Source organism: Pipistrellus hanaki, assembly GCF_964339955.1.
Source record: "Pipistrellus hanaki genome assembly, chromosome: 15".
Classification (NCBI taxonomy): domain Eukaryota; kingdom Metazoa; phylum Chordata; class Mammalia; order Chiroptera; family Vespertilionidae; genus Pipistrellus; species Pipistrellus hanaki.
The window spans coordinates 12533658-12551875 of record NC_140517.1 but is presented as its reverse complement, the minus strand read 5'-3'; the positions used below and the strand labels follow the sequence as shown (position 1 = coordinate 12551875).

General features: G+C 31.9%; 1 protein-coding gene across 9 annotated transcripts in view; it reads right to left on the bottom strand.

The window, feature by feature from the left end:
• NFAT5 (nuclear factor of activated T cells 5) overlaps positions 1–18218 on the bottom strand; it is a 95313-nt gene that overhangs the window by 41670 nt on the left and 35425 nt on the right. For 5 of the 9 annotated variants that reach the window (XM_084860997.1, XM_084860998.1, XM_084860995.1 and 2 more), the window contains 2 exons: positions 15141–15266; positions 1133–1691 (listed from right to left, as the gene is read on the bottom strand). In XM_084860997.1, coding sequence (XP_084717123.1) covers positions 1133–1691; positions 15141–15266 — 685 coding nt within the window. Of the gene's footprint in view, positions 1–1132; positions 1692–2140; positions 2203–7116; positions 7230–15140; positions 15267–18218 lie in introns of all 9 variants that reach the window. The other 4 variants (XM_084861001.1, XM_084861002.1, XM_084861003.1 and 1 more) reach the window with 3 other exon arrangements.

Sequence of the window (18218 nt, the reverse complement as noted above, 5' to 3'; positions counted from 1 at the left end):
GCTTCCCAAAAAATCTCTCTCAAAATCCAATGTGTTAATTTTTATTAAACTATAGGAAACTCTAAAAAGTCTAGCAATTAAATATTACAATAAAAGTACTAAAGGAATTTAAAAGTTAAAAAATAAGTCATAGTATTCTGTACTATATAGCAGTGAATATTCTGTAATATAGTTACAGAAATATTTAGAGAGTGTTGTGAACTAGCAGAAATCAATTTAAACTCAAACATGTACTATGATTCCGTTCTAGCATCCTTCAAATACATAAACCAGAATCATAGAAAAAAATTTCATGATGTATTCTTTTAAAGTCCCAAATGAGAGCTGTCTGCCTACTCTCTATGTATGAGTCTGTCTCTATTTTGCTTGGTAGTTCAATTTGTTCATTAAATTCCAGATAGCTCTGGTGGGAGGGGAATGTTGCAGCAGGAGGGATTGAGCAAAAAAAGAGAAAAAGAGAACTCATGAACATGAACAACATTGTGGTGATTGTGGGGGTGGGGGTGGGCAGCAATGTGGATGTGGAAGAGGGCAGAGAGGGGATAAATGGTGATGGAATAAGTTAAACTAAAAATCCCAAATCAGCACAATGTATACAAAAAAGCTTAAAATAAATACATAAATCTAAATAATGAAAACCAAGCCATCAATCATTTTTTTCTTATTTTTATGAAATAAAAGAAAAATAAAGTCTAAAACCCTCACAAAAATGGAAACAGATTGAATCATATGGAGAGACAATGTGAAAAGAACACAAACAGTCCTTTGTGAGTGTCTTGAGTTGTTTCAGCTAAAGCCATTACATGCTAGTTATTTTTATGAGTAAAAATATTCTTAAATTCTTTTAAAATATAAACTATTTGAAATTTGTTTCAAAACATTATTTTATTTTATACTACTTAATCACATCCATAAGAAGATACCTATCGCTAAAATTTTTTGATATTTTATCTTTTCTCTAGTGAAACTTGGTAATTTTAAGTTAAAATTTTGAGGTATTTCAAATGATAAAATTAGTTTCTTTGCTTTAAATGCATACTTGAGTTAAGCAATTAAGAAAAGTGGGGAATGATTTTGTTGTTGTTTTGCATAATGGTGATAGAACTTTAAAAAAAAAAATGTGAATACCAACCCATTTCCTGCTTTTGAGTTGCCTTTGTTGTCCGTGGTAAGCTGAGAAAGCACATAATGAGGTGCTTTGGCACTGTCGGCATCAAATATATCCATATTAGATTCTTCACAATCTCGTCGTTTGACCCCCGGCCTCTGCTTTGGATTTCGTTTTCGTGATTTACGAGGTACCTCAGTATTATCATTGTAGGAACTGGTGCTCATGTTACTGAAGTTGGAGGGGGAATCCTCCATCCACATACTGCAGCTCTGCTCAGATTCCAATGCACACCCCTCATCCTGGCAGGACATCCGACTGTTATCCAGCAAGTCCTCAGGTGGTGGTGAGATGTACAAGACTGTGTGCCTCTTCGGTGTTGATGGATGCTGCTGGACTGTGTTACTGGTTATCTGCTTTTCACTTACCCCTCTGTTACTTACCCCCAAGGCTGAGGAGCAGCTCTCCACTTGCATAGCCTTGCTGTCGGTGACTGAGGTAGAATAAATGGTAGGGCTGGAAGAGGTGGTAAAGGAGCTGCAAGCACCGCCCATGGAGGAAGAGGAGGGAGCTGAAGAAGCATCTGCAGTGTACAATTTAAGAGTAAATATACTATACATGTTTTCACCTATGCTGGCTAGCAGTCCCATTGAAAATGTGATTTGTGAACTGATTTGTTTTTCCCCAAAATGAATAGTTGGAATTTGGTTAAGTTTTAGAATATCAATGCTTCAAGCAACAGAAGGCCTAAGAAATGCATTTTTTTTAAATGCCCAAATAGAATTATTTTACTTGTGCTATAATTGATTTTCAAAAAAATCTAATTTAATGTTTTAAGCTGTAAAGCAAGAATAAAGCTCTTATTGCCTCAGCTGGATGTTCGATTGAATTTTAATAATTTAAAATAATAAAGAAAACCCCAATATAAAATATATGCTTGTGGTCCACATTCAATGCCAATTAAATAATTTATTACAGAATTTGAAAAGTGGGACTGTGCTTAGCCACAAAATATTAAAATAAGTCTCTAACCTATGAAGCAGAGAACTACAGGTCATTTTTAATGCAGACACTCCCTGCTTCAGAGGCAAATCCTGGAATAAAAATATGAGAAAATAAATGAGAAAAGAGCTGCTGATTATTCCAGATATCAATTATAAAATGAAAAATAAAGAGAAAAAATATATAATCAACTGAATTGGAGGCAAAATGGAACTGGTACCGTCACTCTGTCACTATGATTATTGTCACTATGATCTAGAAGAATAAACCTGAAAAAGGTTTGATTTGGAACATGCCAGGTTGTAGGAGATAAGCAAGTTAACCACTGGGGAGGGTCTCAAGAAGTTGGAAGTGACAGTTCAAAACCATAATCTCTAAAATAAATAAATCCATCTTAAATGGTGGAATGCAAAGTAGAGTAAGGACAGATTACTGGATGGATTGCTTATATAAAGTACTTGATTACACTCAGCAACTGGTTACCACTGTCCATTTCCTCTCTCTTCAAGGGCCCACTTGTTTAAACTATTAAATAAATTTTTTTAGCAAATTTTATTGGCCAGAATCTAAAAACAAAGAATTAAGCAAGAAAAATCTCTGGATATCACCAGAATCTATAAAAAAGGGTGTTTGGTTTTTTTTTGTTTTGTTTTTTAAATAAGACTATTATGCTCAGCAAAAAAGATTTAAGTAGATCTTTTCAAAATATGTGGCAACTGGCAGAACAGCTCATGGGAAAATAATACTGCTTTAAAACCTTAACAGCATAACCTCAGAGGCACACTAATAATGTTAGGGTTAGGTGTTGTCAGTTCTAAAATCTTACAAATACCATTTTGTCTTGTATAATACATGCGAAGTTTTATAATCGTATACACAATAAAAATAGGTAATATGGCAGACAACTAAAAGATACGTTTATATGTAAAGTTAATTTTTATCAATAGCCAAGTATGCCACTGTTTTAAAATGGAATGATGAAACTTAAAATTGTGATATGCAGTTATTGGAATTGTAATATTCATATCAATTATAATATAAAAAGTGAAATGTAAGAATGCCAATGTTTAGATAATCAAAAGCCAACTGCCAAAGATCTACTTTTAAAATAAAAACATGTACGAAAACACTTAAATCATTTGAAAGAACTAAATTAAGTCTTAATATTCATTACTTTAAAGATTAAACAGCATAGTAATTAATATTAGCATTATTAATGTGATCTACATAATGCCACATGGAGATTATTCCCAACTACTATAAGACAAAGAACTTAGAGCAATTAGATGATACCAGTTCCATTTTCCAGTTCGTATCCTTGTCAAATTGAGATGAAATTGGAAAATTCAGTCATTTTAAACTGCATTCCAATTTAAATAAAAATTTATCAATTTTGTATCATGCATTAATGCAATCTTTTCTTAGTAAATAAATACTTTAAAAGGTAGGTAATAACTACAAAATCTAGATGCTAATGTCAGTGACAGTTTAGGAGCTGATTTGTAGCCACTTTGGGTTTAAATAACAAGTTAAAAAAAAAATACAACAGAATTCATTTTAGAAAAAATAGAAAAGGTATTATGTCTAACATTCCTTTATCTGTTCCAACTATTGGCACAAATGAAACTAAATTGTTATGTATGTATGAGCCCATGTTCTTCATTTTCAGAGAAATACAAGTATACAGCATGCAATAATTGCAGTGGATCACACAAAGTATGCAGCATGAATGTTGTGAATCTGTCTTTCTATAAGAAGCTTTTCCCAACCCACACTTTTTGAATCTAAGTACCATGCACATGAGAATGCAGAATATGACCATCGCAGAGATCCCTGTCCTTGACAGATGGAAAGTACAGGTGAAAAACAATTATGAACTCAAAAGCAAGTTATTATAACTTTAATTTGCAAGATATAACCCACCATTGCTCTTTGGTATGCTATATGAGTTTATCTTGCAAATCTTATCAAAACAAACATGATCATAAAACCAAATTGATATAACCTTACATAAATTCTGTTCTGGGACAGGTATGCAAACTGATTTCATACCCTCCATAAATTAAAATATCCTATACATTTTTCTTAGACACCTAATGCACAATTTTTAAAATTTAACCTGCAGTTTCCTGTATATAGTTATTTAAAAAGTTCATTAGCACAAAACTATGAAACTGAAAACATAAATTCTGTCAGGAGACAGTAGTAAGCATTCTTTAATTTAAAAATAGTATTACTTTTTAAAGCCTCCCTCATTTTGACCCTAAATTATAAAAATTCTACTCATTTTAAGACTATAACAAATCAAACTATAAAACTATCATATTATCATTGTTGCTCTGATGATGATTATAGTGGTGTATAAAATCTTTCACAAAAGATGTTACATTCTGGTTAGCAAGACATCACTAAAGTGCATTAATAATGACAAGTTAGATGGTGGAAGATAAGAACTATGAGCCCTTTGAGAGCATGGACAATTTATTTATCTTAGACTCTTCCAACACCTAACATAGTGCCTTGCAAGTTATTTGTTATTAAATTAATTTATGGGAAGCTAATATTTGATATAGGTGCTGAGTTTATTAAAGTTAAACTGGCAAATAAAGATATCAATGTGTTCACAATAGACACATCAGATTTATTTAAAAAAAGATTTACTAACTAAAACTTAAGACTATATATTGCTACAATATAATAGCATTATCTGATAGAGGGAAAAGGTTTAGAAGAAACTTAAAGAGTTTAGAAGTAACTACTTGCCATTTCTACAAAGAGTGCTCTAATAACTTCCTTTCTTGAAACTATACATTAGCTAAATTACCTATTTCGTACTAACCTATAAATTTACTAAGAATAAAAATCCTTATTATTATCTATTACAAATAAATAGTAAAAATAATGTCAAGAATATATTAAATTTCTAAACAATAGTTAGTCATTTCTAAGCATTCCCAGAAAAGCACTAAAAAACATTCCTGGAAATATTATAAATATAACTTAAGGTCACCATGGTATTAAGAAACAGCCATAGCATTAAAAAACAGCCTGGCCAGTGTGGCTCAGTGGCTGAGTGTGGTCCCACGCACCAAAAGGTCACAGTTAGATTCCCAGTCAGAGTACATGTCTGGGGTTGCAGGATCAATCCCCAGTGTGGGGCATGCAGAAGGCAGCTGATAAATGTTTCTCTCTCTTCTCCCTTCCTCTCTCTCTAAAATCAATAAAAAATACATTAAAAATATATATCAATAAACTTAATTGACATTCTATAGAACAAAAATGCTAATCAATCCTCATCTATATATATATTTTCATTTATAAGTTTTTATAAACAAAATATGCTACTTTCCCTCACTTTTTTTTTGTTTTGAGTCTCTATTTTTATATTTAGAAACATAGATATTATGTTTAATTGCTGCATTTTAAAATACAAAAACTCCAACATAAAAATGTTTCAGTAACTGCTTTTATTTTTCATTGAGCAGGGTAGTTATAATGTATTTCTGATTTATAACTTTATACTTAATTTTTGTTCTTTAAATCCCTTACCAATTCTTCATAAAGATGGAAGTTTTCCTTAAATTTTTCTTAAGCTTATTCTTTCACTTAAGTAATGTGTAATAAATTTTTATAGGTATTTTTCTTTTATGAAAAAGTTATCTTTGAACCCAGAAGAATTTTATTTTTCCACAGTATTACCTGTGATCACAGACAGCACAACAAATTAAAGGGAAAACCAATATACCATTTCTACAATTTACTAATGTAAATTTATAATCTCAAAAGAATAAATTAACTGTAAAATTTGTAAATGGAGGGAAGCACTACAGCTATCGTGTTTTAATAATTATATTATTGATTAGCCAATTACTAGATAAAATGCCAGTATAATGATGGTCAACTTAAGTTGGATATATGACTTCTTTTAAGAAGATGGAATAATTAAGGTTTACTATGAATATTCAAAATAATTGGGATAAAAAGAGTGGTAGATAATATCTGCATGGATAACCCAGATAATTGCAAGTACTATTAATTTGATTACAAGGTTGATAATTTTTAAATAGTATCCCATATAGAAAACCTACATAGATTTTATATACTTCTTAAACAATATTTTAAAATTAAGAACTCTTGGTTCTAGATTTGTTGGAACTAGAAATTACTTTAATTACCATATCATTTCAATGATTAAAATACCATAAAATAGATGACATTTTATACAGAATTAAACTTTTTCTAGAAAGCTATGAAATTAGAAACATTTCTTTAAAATCCTCAGAAGAAATACCTTTTACAGATTTAAAATATATGAAAGAAATTATATTTAACTAAGCTTCCAAGATAAAAATGTGTTCCCTAGCAATTAATAAGCACATATATTTCATAGCTTTTCAACATTAATGCAAGAGTTTCCTAAGAAAGCCATTAAATCAAAGCCATAAAGTTTACAAATGTGTTGTTAAGTGAACCAATAGTGGAACAGAGGAGGAGGAACAAACTATTAACTGCTCAGAAAATAATCATTAAAAAAATCCACAGGATGTTTATAAACAATTTCTGGTCTAAAACATTTACTGTTCAATCTTAGTTATTGTTTTTAAGTATTTTATTTTTCTTATTGGTAACAATACCTTCAGATTTAAAATCTATCTTGTTTGATAAAAGTCACCAGATAACAAGGATATATTTTCACATAAAAAAAGAAAGATATTGGGAGGAAAAAAATGTAAGGCCAACATTCATGTTGCCAAGGATTGAAAAATCTAGGACACACAAAGTGGCTGCAAACCTGCTTTGTCAACACCTTACATGCCAACCTTCGTTTTCTACTTTTCTTCTTTTTCTTATAGTATTAATGTAAAGTTTAAAACTTTACCAAATATTTTAGTTTCAATCAGTATCAATCCACTATTTAGAAGGGAAAAAAAACAAAAACAAACAAAAACAAAAAAGGAAGGAAGGAAGAAAGAAAGACAGACTTATGAAGAAGTCTGAAAACCGACCTATACCCTGGGTGAGATTGGATGGGTTAAGTGTCTCTGGCACTATTTGTCTTCACTATTGACAGACACTGTCACACAACCCACCACACGATGCCTGTCTCTGAATGGCGAAGCTAGAATGCAAGTTAAGTGTATTAATAGAAAAAACAACTAGCATCCCAGCATATAAAATAAGCAATCCAGATTACCAAACCCCCCTCACCCCCCCCCCCCAAAAAACACCAAAAATTTTAGGATCGATTATTTAATTTATATGTTTAAAACATTTCAATTTCCCATTTGTACTTTTTCCACCCAACATAAGCTTACATGCTACAATAAGCAATATTTTAAAACAGATGTTTAAAAACATTATTTTTTTTCACATCCAAATAAATGCAAATGGTGAAATTTCTTACCCAGAATTTTTGTTTACTCATATTCACCAAACTGTTCTCCTGTTTACTAATGCAATCTACTCCATAAGCCAGAATATTCTCTCACACAGGTGCTCTTACTCTGTACTTTCACCCAAGTTCCCTTAAAGAGTGTTAGAGGATACACTCAAACAATAAGAAATATTTATATTTTAGCAGCAAAAGAATCTTTTCATCCCTCAGGTCAACTTCCACATACTTCCTCATCATCCCTCAAAAAGGTTACCAATTTACACTTTTAAATTAGATATGCTTTTGTGCATCACATGTCTAAAACTGGAAACTCTATTTTAAAAATAATTAGCACTATTGCTGAAGATGAAAAGTTTGTTACTGATTTATTAGAGATCATTTTTTTCTCCCCCAGTCCATCTAACTGCCAGTCAGGGTTCTAATATGATATAATATTGGTAAATACGCTTTCATTTTTAACTTGAAATTTCCTAAAATAATGTCAGTATACTTAATATATTTACAGAATATTTATTAAAGACATTTTCCTGAAAAATGCTTTAATTTTTAAGTGTTCTGACATTTAGAGAAATGTTTTAAAAATATCTTTTGTCCTAGTCAACCCAAAGTAGCTAAGAACAATGTAAAATATATATTAGGTGCACATGAAAGAATTTGGTTTTTAAATCCCCTCCAACTGGCACAGAAAGATGTTTTCTATGATCTAGTGATTTAAGCACTACAGGGTAACATCACTTGTTAACACTGGATGAAAAGACAAAAGCCCAGAAAGAATCCTCTACCTCAAATTACTGAAACACAAAAGAGTGATTAAGAATCTTTGAACAGTTTAGAATGCTATTCTAGAGGAAGGTAATATGAAATGTGCTTACTTCATCAGAAACTGAATAAATCACAATATTTATACAATTTATATAAATAATTATGCTAGCTAATAACTAAATTTATTACATTGTCAAAGATCTTAGGGAAGTACAAGTTAAAAAAAAGAAACAACTTTGTACCATTTTGTAGGTATTGCTACTTTAAGACAAAACAAAGATTATCACTACATTACACAAAAATTGGAAAGAAAAGGTTCTGAGGGATGCTATTTGAAGATCACTTTAATGTTTTATCATATTGTGCATTTTAAAAGTTTATAAACAATAAAGGTATTCCTGCCAACATTAGTTCAATGTGTTTACATTTCTCTTTTAAGAGGTGACCAAAAAGGAAAAGAAAACAGTATTTATATTACTAAAATCTTCTAATTTTATTAACCAATCAGGTTTTACAACTGAGTCTACATTAGAGTGTGTATTAGATCCAATTGTAGAAAAAATAAATTGTGTATGCAAAAAAATTGATGTCATAAAATGCTCTATCAGAAGTTTTGATAACTGATCAAATTTATTATTTCATTAAAAAAAAGTGGGAAAAGAATTCTAGGAAGAACTCTTAGTCAACTTTACAGAATTATCCTTTCAGGAACTATTTTCTCTATGACTCATCCTCTACCAATGTTCCTTTTACATACAAAGGTTCCCATTGAGTGTCAGTGTAAAAGAATAAGTCAGGAAATAAATCCTATGTCCATGTGTATGGCTCTATCTTGACTGATATGCAAAACTTCAAAATAAGGTTAAAAAAAGACTAAGTGAGAATTGAAAGCAAGAAGCAAAATAAGGTTTAAAAAAAAACACAAAACCTATATATAAAAGCCTAATATGCAAATTGTCCCTACAGGAGTTCAACCTGGAGACCGATTGCCCACTATGACGTGCACTGACCACCAGGCGGCGGCGCAAAATGAAGGAAGGCCCTGGCTGGCAGACAGCAACTGGTAAAGGCAGGCCCCAGCTGGTAGCCAGGGAAGGGAGGCCCTGGCCAGTAGTCGAAAGGTCCCAATTTGCCCTGACAGCCGGCCAGGCCTAGAGACCCTACTCATGCACGAATTTCGTGAACCAAGCCTCTAGTATTATTATAAAAATAAGATTTTTCCCACACTAATTTTATTTCACATGTTCAAAACATAAATAAAAATAAAACTATAATATGTGGGTATGTGTTATTGTTGTTTTTAATATAGATTGTGGCCATATGGATAAGGCATGTTGTGGTGCTTTCTCATTCATTTTCTGATTTAATTTCATTGACAATACCTTGTTATGAAGGAGTGATAAGGGAAGAATGAATTTTACGTCAGTGGACTAAAAGAACACTGCCAATGAAAACATACTTGGCTTATGGGGGAAAAAAGTCATCATGTATCTACTTTAGGTATGCTACACTTTTCTTCCTTTTAAAGAGCATTGGGCATTTTGACTATGTTAATCATCTGCCACCAGGTGTTTTTTTAAATTATGAAATATTTAAAACTAAACACCAATGTACCTTCTGTTCATATTTAACAAATGCTAACAATTTTACTATGCATGATTTTAAGAGAAAAAGTCACAAAAACAGGTGACTTTTGTTGTTCTCTATCCTAATGTATTTCCTTCACTCCTGTTCCAGCTGGGGTGTCATTTATACAACTTTATTAGTATTATTTATACAACTAATTTTTACAATTAATTATGGCAGTAATTTCCAACTGGTGTGCCATAAGAATTTTTAAAACATGCGATTTCTATTTCTAGTCATGCACTGACCTCTTTTCCCTTAGATTGTAAAATAAATAAATAAATAAATAAATAAATAAATAAATAAATAAAATAAATAACAACAGCCAACACAACAATAGCAATTAATGCCTTGTCTTCAACCATAAATATATAGGTCATATAATTGCTCATGTTGCATAAGGCATAAATTTACATATACATAGATATTTCCATATGTATAAATGTATGTATTTAGATTTACTATGTAATTTTAGTTAAAAGACAGAATTTTTAAACCTAATTGCAACATATTTGTAACTAGGATCTGACTTTCTTCTGGAAATGGTTCAGTTTTCTAGAAAAAGTAGAAATGGCCATATGGAATAATTAAGATTTTAGCTCACATCAATACATAGGTTACATAGGTGAATTATCTTTCTTGTCAACAGGCTTTGGATGAAATTTTAGGAATTGTATTCTACATAAATGGCCAAAATTCTGAAATATGCTAACCTATTAACACAGGAGAGAAATCACAGGCAAATTAAATTGATACTCTTCTAGAAAGCATATTCCCATTTTGTAGATCCTGAAACTTGCAGAGAAAAGGTATAGTTTTTTTCAACTCAATATTCTACGCACTACCTTCCAGGATCTTGTGTTTCCTTAATTGAAGTTAGAGTACACAATGTTAAATTCTCTAAAGAACAATGACAAAGAAAAAAAAACTTAGAGCCCAATAAGAAGAGCAGGTGCTTGGAAAGATTGAGATATGATAATATGCAAGTTGCCTGATATAATTCCTATCACACAGTAAGAACTAAAAAAATGACAATTTATATTTTTTTCACCTCAATTTTTGTACAACTTTGCTATTATGAATAGTCAAAAAATTCCTAAAAATTTAATTTAGATGATTAAGATGTCTGAAATAAATTAAAGCATAGCTGTTCTTTGATTACAGAATACTTAGTTCTTTAGCATGTTCTCCTACAGTGTAAATAGCACTCAATTAAGTTCTTTCAGTATAGAAAATATCTGTTAGGTATTTGAGATTTATTAATTGCTGTGTCATAGTATTCAAGGCATGATGTAATAAATCTTCTAACAGGAAAGTTTATTGTATGGATCACTCCATGTAAAGTTATTAATCTAAATTAAAATGCTAAACATCTCCAGTGATCCAACTGGTGGATTTGTATTGTACATGATTTATGAGTGTATATAGCTTTACATGTTAAAAACTGCTACAAACAGTGTACTGAGAATTTGTTACTTGTAAAAATAGTTCCTACATGTAATTATTGAAAGTAAAGTAACTTTATGAAAAATAACAAAAGGTAACTAAATATTCTTAAGATATATAAATTAAATTATAAAATGTATGGTTTAATTCATTGCAATTAAAACAATTTTAAAGAAACAGTCACATTCGCAAAATCATATTTTACGTTATATCCCAAAATGAAGACAAATAAAGTCTAGAACAAGAAAATAATTTAGTTTCTCTAGATTAGGGGTGTCGAACTCAATCAGAGAAGGGGCCAAAATCTAAAATCCAGCCTAAATCGCGGGCCGAATGGTTTACTGAACAGTCATAAACTGACAATGTCATAAACTGACAGCGGAGTGCAGTGATGACAGCGCGATGCGGGCCACATTGCAAGGCCTGGCGGGCTGGATTTGGCCCGCTGGCCTTGTGTTTGACACATGTGCTCTAGATGATCAAAGTTGATTGTCAACTTCTATCAAAGACTTTCTATGTTATACAAATAAAATGAATCTAAGGATAAAAACTATAAATATATAAGTAGATTTAAAATACTTTTAATTGGTAATGTACTATATCTCAATAAAGCCGTTATTTAAGAAAAATACCTGTCATAACTCTTCAAAAACCCCAAATTCTGGTGTAACTGTATTATTTCTCCTAAATACTTACATTTTAGTTCTTTATTCTATAGGAATCACACACACACACACACACACACACACACACACAAGAATACTTTCACAATTTAAATTTCTTCTTGATAACTAATTTTGCCAAAAAATAGCATCAATTCTTTGGATATCTTTTTTGTACTAGAAAATAGTCTCTCTCTTAATTACTGAGAATCTACAATAATAGTATTCATAAAGTCTTTATTTCTAAAACTTTTACTAATTCACATATTGAACTTCAAACTCTTAACTACCTTTTCGGGGAGACAAAAACAGAGGTCTTTAAAAAAATGGAGAGGAGTAAAAATTTCAGACTGGTGGTTCTGCACTACACCTCCCAGATTTTGACACTTGATCCTATGCAGAGGGGAGGAGTTATGGAGGAAAAGTTAGTCCTCTTTCCCCAACTCTCAACCCCTGGGACTTACCGGATAAAAGATGTTATTGCTGGAGTATGTAAAAGTGGAACTAGTGTAGAAGTAAAAAAAGATTTGAGAGACACTTTTATCCAATATTCTGGATTATGGATTAGCAGCACCATGTTTACTCATTCCTTCAGTAATATGTAAAAATATCTAGTTTGGTGAATCTGAGAAACACATTTTAATAATTAAATAATAAAGAATTTACATAACACCTACATGCCCAGCCTCTAAATTTCAAAATTGATTTAAAACTTGCAAAACACAAACCTTTATGGCAGAACTAGAAGTCTGTTCCCACCAGGCCCTCATAACTGATAGCAGCCAATCCGGCTCCTTCAAAACTCTGAAGAATTAACTACATCAAGAGTCATCATTTTTATGCATTTCATACTTAAACAGCAAATGCTATAGATTAAAAAATAAAACTCACAGAAGTCTAAATTAATGTGTCTTTCCCAAGAAATTTAGTATTTTGGCCAGAAAATACTGAGTAACTGGTAATTTACTCTAAATCTCTCGCTTTGACAGTTATGTCACTGAGGATATTATTAGTTTAATATAAAAGGCAACTTCAATAATATATACAAACTGATCTCCCTACAATAATTATTTTGTAATTTAAACTCTCTTGTTTATAATTTTTATGACATAGACTTTATTCTGCGAATAAGACATTAGAATCCTAGAATAAGACTATGTAGGTTACTAACACTAAATTTATGTTTTAAAAATTACAAATGACTTGGTTTTAGATCACAGAAACTGTCTGTGTGAGAATATAAAAAAACTGTCAAGGTTACGTCCTTACTCTCTTCACCATCATTACAAAGTTAATAACTTCTCAATCTAATAAAAATGTATTGCTTCAGAATACTTTCTGAGTTAATTCTCTTATTTTCAGGATTTTTCAACTAATAGCTTTCAATCTAATTTATCTGGAAAGGATTTTCTCAAATATGTGGAGAGAGGGACAGAGGGGTTAGAAAAGATCAACATTCCATTAGTGACCCAAATTCAAGAACTTTCAATATTTATATATAAAACTTCTGAAATTCAGTTTGGTACTATTTAAAAGGCAATGTTGTTCTTTTCCAAAACCAAGTTAACATTTTTTCAGCTTTTAAAAGGAACTGGATCTACTGTCAACACATGTTTAAAAGCACAGAAGAAACAGACTTTTAGTTCTATTCAGATTCAACATATCTTTAAGAAACAATCTCAAAAAATACAGAAGAAATCAGTTAGTCAATATCTACCTGTGGACTTAAAGTGAAATATTTCATTAAAAAGTATTTTTTTCATAGTTTGTTGTCTTATATAAATTTTAAACTAGTTTAAAGCTTTAAATTCAGAAAAGATATTCAGGGACATTTTAGAACCCAGTGGCTATAAAGTGAAACCAGGTCATCTCACAATTTCATTACTAAAACGTTCACAATTAAATCCACAGTATCTGTTAGAAAATGTCTGGCAACACATGAACAGTGAGCAGGGCTGATAAATTTCTTTGCCATGTTGAATGTTTTCCGGCCCTCAACTAGGAAAGCAGCAAACTGCACTGTTAATCTAAGGAGAAAGATTGATATACAAGGCTAATGGTACATAGGTTAACACATACAAGAAAAATATCTGAAGTTCTACTATAGTACCAATACCCTCATTTAAATAACAACCTTTCACTTTACTGTTCTTTTGAAACAAAAAGAATTTTCTGAAAACAATGTTCTGATGGACTTTAAGTAACACTTGAAAAGGTGAGAGGTATCATTATTAGACAAAAAAAACCTCTAATGAGTAGGACAAATAAAACTTCAGAGTCTGTAATTTTTTTCCTTTTTTAAAGCACTTAGCAGTCTATAAACCCAACTAAAAAAAAAAAAACAGTTGGGCAATTTAATTTTTAAAAGCATTCATATTAATTTATGACTAATCAAGACTTTTTTCTGTTAGCTTGTCTGTCAATTTTTTATTCTAATTCGATCAAAATTTGAACCAGCTTTATATAATCTGATTATATAATTATAAAGTGTATGATTTGAGAGCTTAGTAAAAATAAGTTTGATAAACTTTTAAACATTAATTTCCACATTATAAATTGATATAAAATGTCTTTATATAAATATTACATTCAAATCTTCCATTACTTTCAACCGAATTTAAAATAACTATAAAGCCACATGTTTTCAAATGTAGGGAAAGGGTTACAGTAATGTGTTACAAACAAAAATTGAGTGCTTGAGTCTTTTTTCAGATTATACAAAGTAAAATATTTTTTCTTTTTTTTTTAAAGCAAATTAAAAAAATAAATTTTAAATATAATTTAACAAACGTAATTTTCCATCCATGGCTTGATATTTAACTTTCTTATGTGCAGTCAACAAAAGAGCTTTAAATTCATTTCCATAATTGAACACAAGGTCCATTCCAGGAGATGGAACTAATAGATGTGCCAATGTGAAATTTTAAGAAATAATAATTATATCGATAAAATTATATTGAAAAATTTTATTTTTTATTTATTTATTTTTTTCCCACTAAAAATTTTAAAGTACATATTTTAAAACCTCCTAAAATAAAGCCTCAAATCACACTCTTTTTGACATAAACTTTACCAGCACTGTTCATGTTGGCCAGATTATACCCTAGTTTTCTTTAATAAAGTAAAATGAAATGCATACCAGCAGCAACTACAGCTGGAGGAGGCGAGCCTGCCTCACCACCACTTGTTTGACTCATTGATGCTACAGTTGTTTCTCTAGATGGAGGTAACTGTAACTCCTTTGGGAGAAGATCATAGACAGATTCTGTAGGGGAGGGAGAAAAAGTTTTGAAAAGAGTGTAAGTAAACATACCTGATAAAATATGTCTTTCACGCATGAGAACTGTATTATTTATATACAAACTCACAAACTCCATAAAATTACTGTTGTAAAAATTTACTGAACAGAATAATAAATTTTCCATTAGTTCTACCCTCTGTTTTCTTTTTCGCTTTATCCTTTATGCTAAAGACGATCTTGAGAAAAGTTATGAAATTTTAAAGCTGCATAAAACTAGAGAGAATAGGAAGTCAAATAACCCAAGATGTTCCATTATCTCTTTGTATAATAATGAGTGTAACTACTATCTTTCATATATTGAGATAGCAATATTAGATAGTATCTTAGTTTTAAGATGCCTTCTCCAATTAGACCATTAGTCTAGTGCTGCTCTTCTATATAGTACTTTTTAGCCAATATTTTAATTTGCTATCATAATACATTTTAACTTTTCCTAATTACTGTAAGTTAAAAAAATGAATGTCATGGCTCAAGGAAATATTTCTCTCTGAGAAAATCCCCAATTCTAAAAAGGTACAGATATAGAATACTCTTAAATCAGAAAGCAATATTGCCTATGTTAGATTATGATTACTTTTATATCCAAGATTAAAGAATATTTTCATTTTTTTTCTTTTTTGTTAATCCTCACCTGAGGATATTTTCCCATTGATTTTTAGACAGAGTGGAAGGGAGGGGGAGACACAGAAAGAGAGAAACATCAATGTGAGACATATCAATTGGTTGCCTCCCTCACATGCCCCGGGCCAGGGATGGATCCTGCAACAGAGGTATGTGCCCTTGCCCGGAATCAAACCCAGGACCTTTCAGTCCATGGGCCAATCCTCTTCCACTGAGCCAAACATTTTTTTAAAGATGTTTTAATTTTTTAATCTTTATTATTGAAATTATTACATATGTCCCCCTTCTTCCCCCACCATTTACTTCTTCTAATCCATCCCCACCCCCTGTTTTTATTGGTTTGAGAGAGAGAAAGGGAGAGGGAGAGAGAGAAAAATTGAGAGAGAGAACCATAAGCTGCCTCTTGCACATCCCTTACTGGGGATCGAGTCAGCAACCTGGGCATGTGCCCCGACTGGGAATCAAACCAATAACCTCTAGGTGCATAGGATGATGCTCAACCAACTGAGCCACACCAGCCAGGCAAGAATATTATTTCTTTACAGTGTATTTTATATACTCTATTCATAAAATTAAATTTATATCTACTGTTCAATGAGGTTTTTTTAAATAATAATTATTATATCATTTTGGGAGAGAAAGATTTCTCAACATATCCTCTAAAGCAGGGGTCCTCAAACTTTTTAAAGTGGGGGCCAGATCACGGTCCCTCAGAGAGCTGGAGGGCCAGACTATATGAACTACTAATTCCTACTGTAACACCTCGGCTGCACTCACTGCCCAAAAAACCTGGCGGGCCGGATCAGACTCCTCTGCGAGCCGCATGTGGCCCGCGGGCCGTAGTTTGAAGACCCCTGCTCTAAAGAATCAATGTTGGAAGAACCTCAAAAAAACAATTAGAATCATATACCCAGTTTCCAAAGAACCAAGGCACAGAGGTTAAGGGACTTACCTAATATTTCATGAAACTCAACATTCCAACAATTAAAAAAGGTTACTAATTATATGAGTGATTAAAATACCACAGGTAACCATATAGTACATTTTTTAAAATTTATTTTTTATTAAGATATCATATGTGTACATACCTTACCAATCCCCATCCCCCCTCAATTCCCAAACATGCCCTCCCTCCCCAATATAATACATTTTAGCATTGGTAATAAAAAATACTTTTCCTTAACTGATTACTGAATTCTTAAATACTTTGATCCTGCCTGTTAACCATTAAAGCATGTATGTTAACTTTTATGTGGACAGGAATAAGGAAGAATGTTGTGAAGGAAGCTAAAATTAGAAGTTATACTATTAAATGATCTTCACTTACAGTATAGAATCAACTTAGCCCTGGCTGGTGACTTGACTGAAGCATCGTCCCATAAACCAAAAAGGTTAAGGGTTCTATTCCTGATCAGAGCACATACCTAATTTGCAGGTTCCATCCCTGGTTGGGTATGTACAGGATGCAACCAATTGATATATCTTTCTCTTTCTCCCCTCCCCTCTCAAATTAATAAAAACATATTCTTAAAAAAAGATTTAAGAAAGAATCAATTTAAAAGTTTCTTTTGAAAAACTCTATTACCTATCTTGTAATTTACATCTTCAAAGCATTTGGCAAATTCGACATCTACCTAACTATTATATGCTCTAACTCAAAAGTTTCAGCTTATTAAAATGTTGCTAAAAGCCTTAAGTAAATTATTTCTACCTATCAAATAATATAGGCATCACCTCATACCTGTCAGAATGGCTGCCATTCACAAATCACCCAATGACAAGTGCTGGCAAGGATGTGGAGTATGTAATCCTATTTCTCTCCTATCTTTAATAGATATAAAAGGCTAATATGCTAAGTGTCTTATCTGACCAGTAGCTTTGACACGCACTGACCACTAGGAGGCAGACACTCAATGCAGGAGCTGCTATTACATGCACTGGCCATTTACAGAGAAATGGCACCATGGACTTGGCACCCACAAAGCAACACTCAGCTTCCCCGAAGTGGGACACAGGCTCCACCATCACTCCGAGCGACAACCCACCAAATCACAGCCAATGTTGCTAAGACCCTATGGCGCAAAATACAGCCCACAACCCAGCCCAGCCCAACCCAGAAATGGTCACTGTGGGCACCAGGTAATGTCACAGAGCAAAGCCCAGCTTCCTTTCCCTAGCAATTAGCCTCCTTGGAGAGCCCAGGAACACGACTTGCTTTATAGCATGGTGAGAACATTTTACACTTTAAATGTCTGAAGTGTTTTCCTGAACCTCATCTCACTTGATCCTCACAGA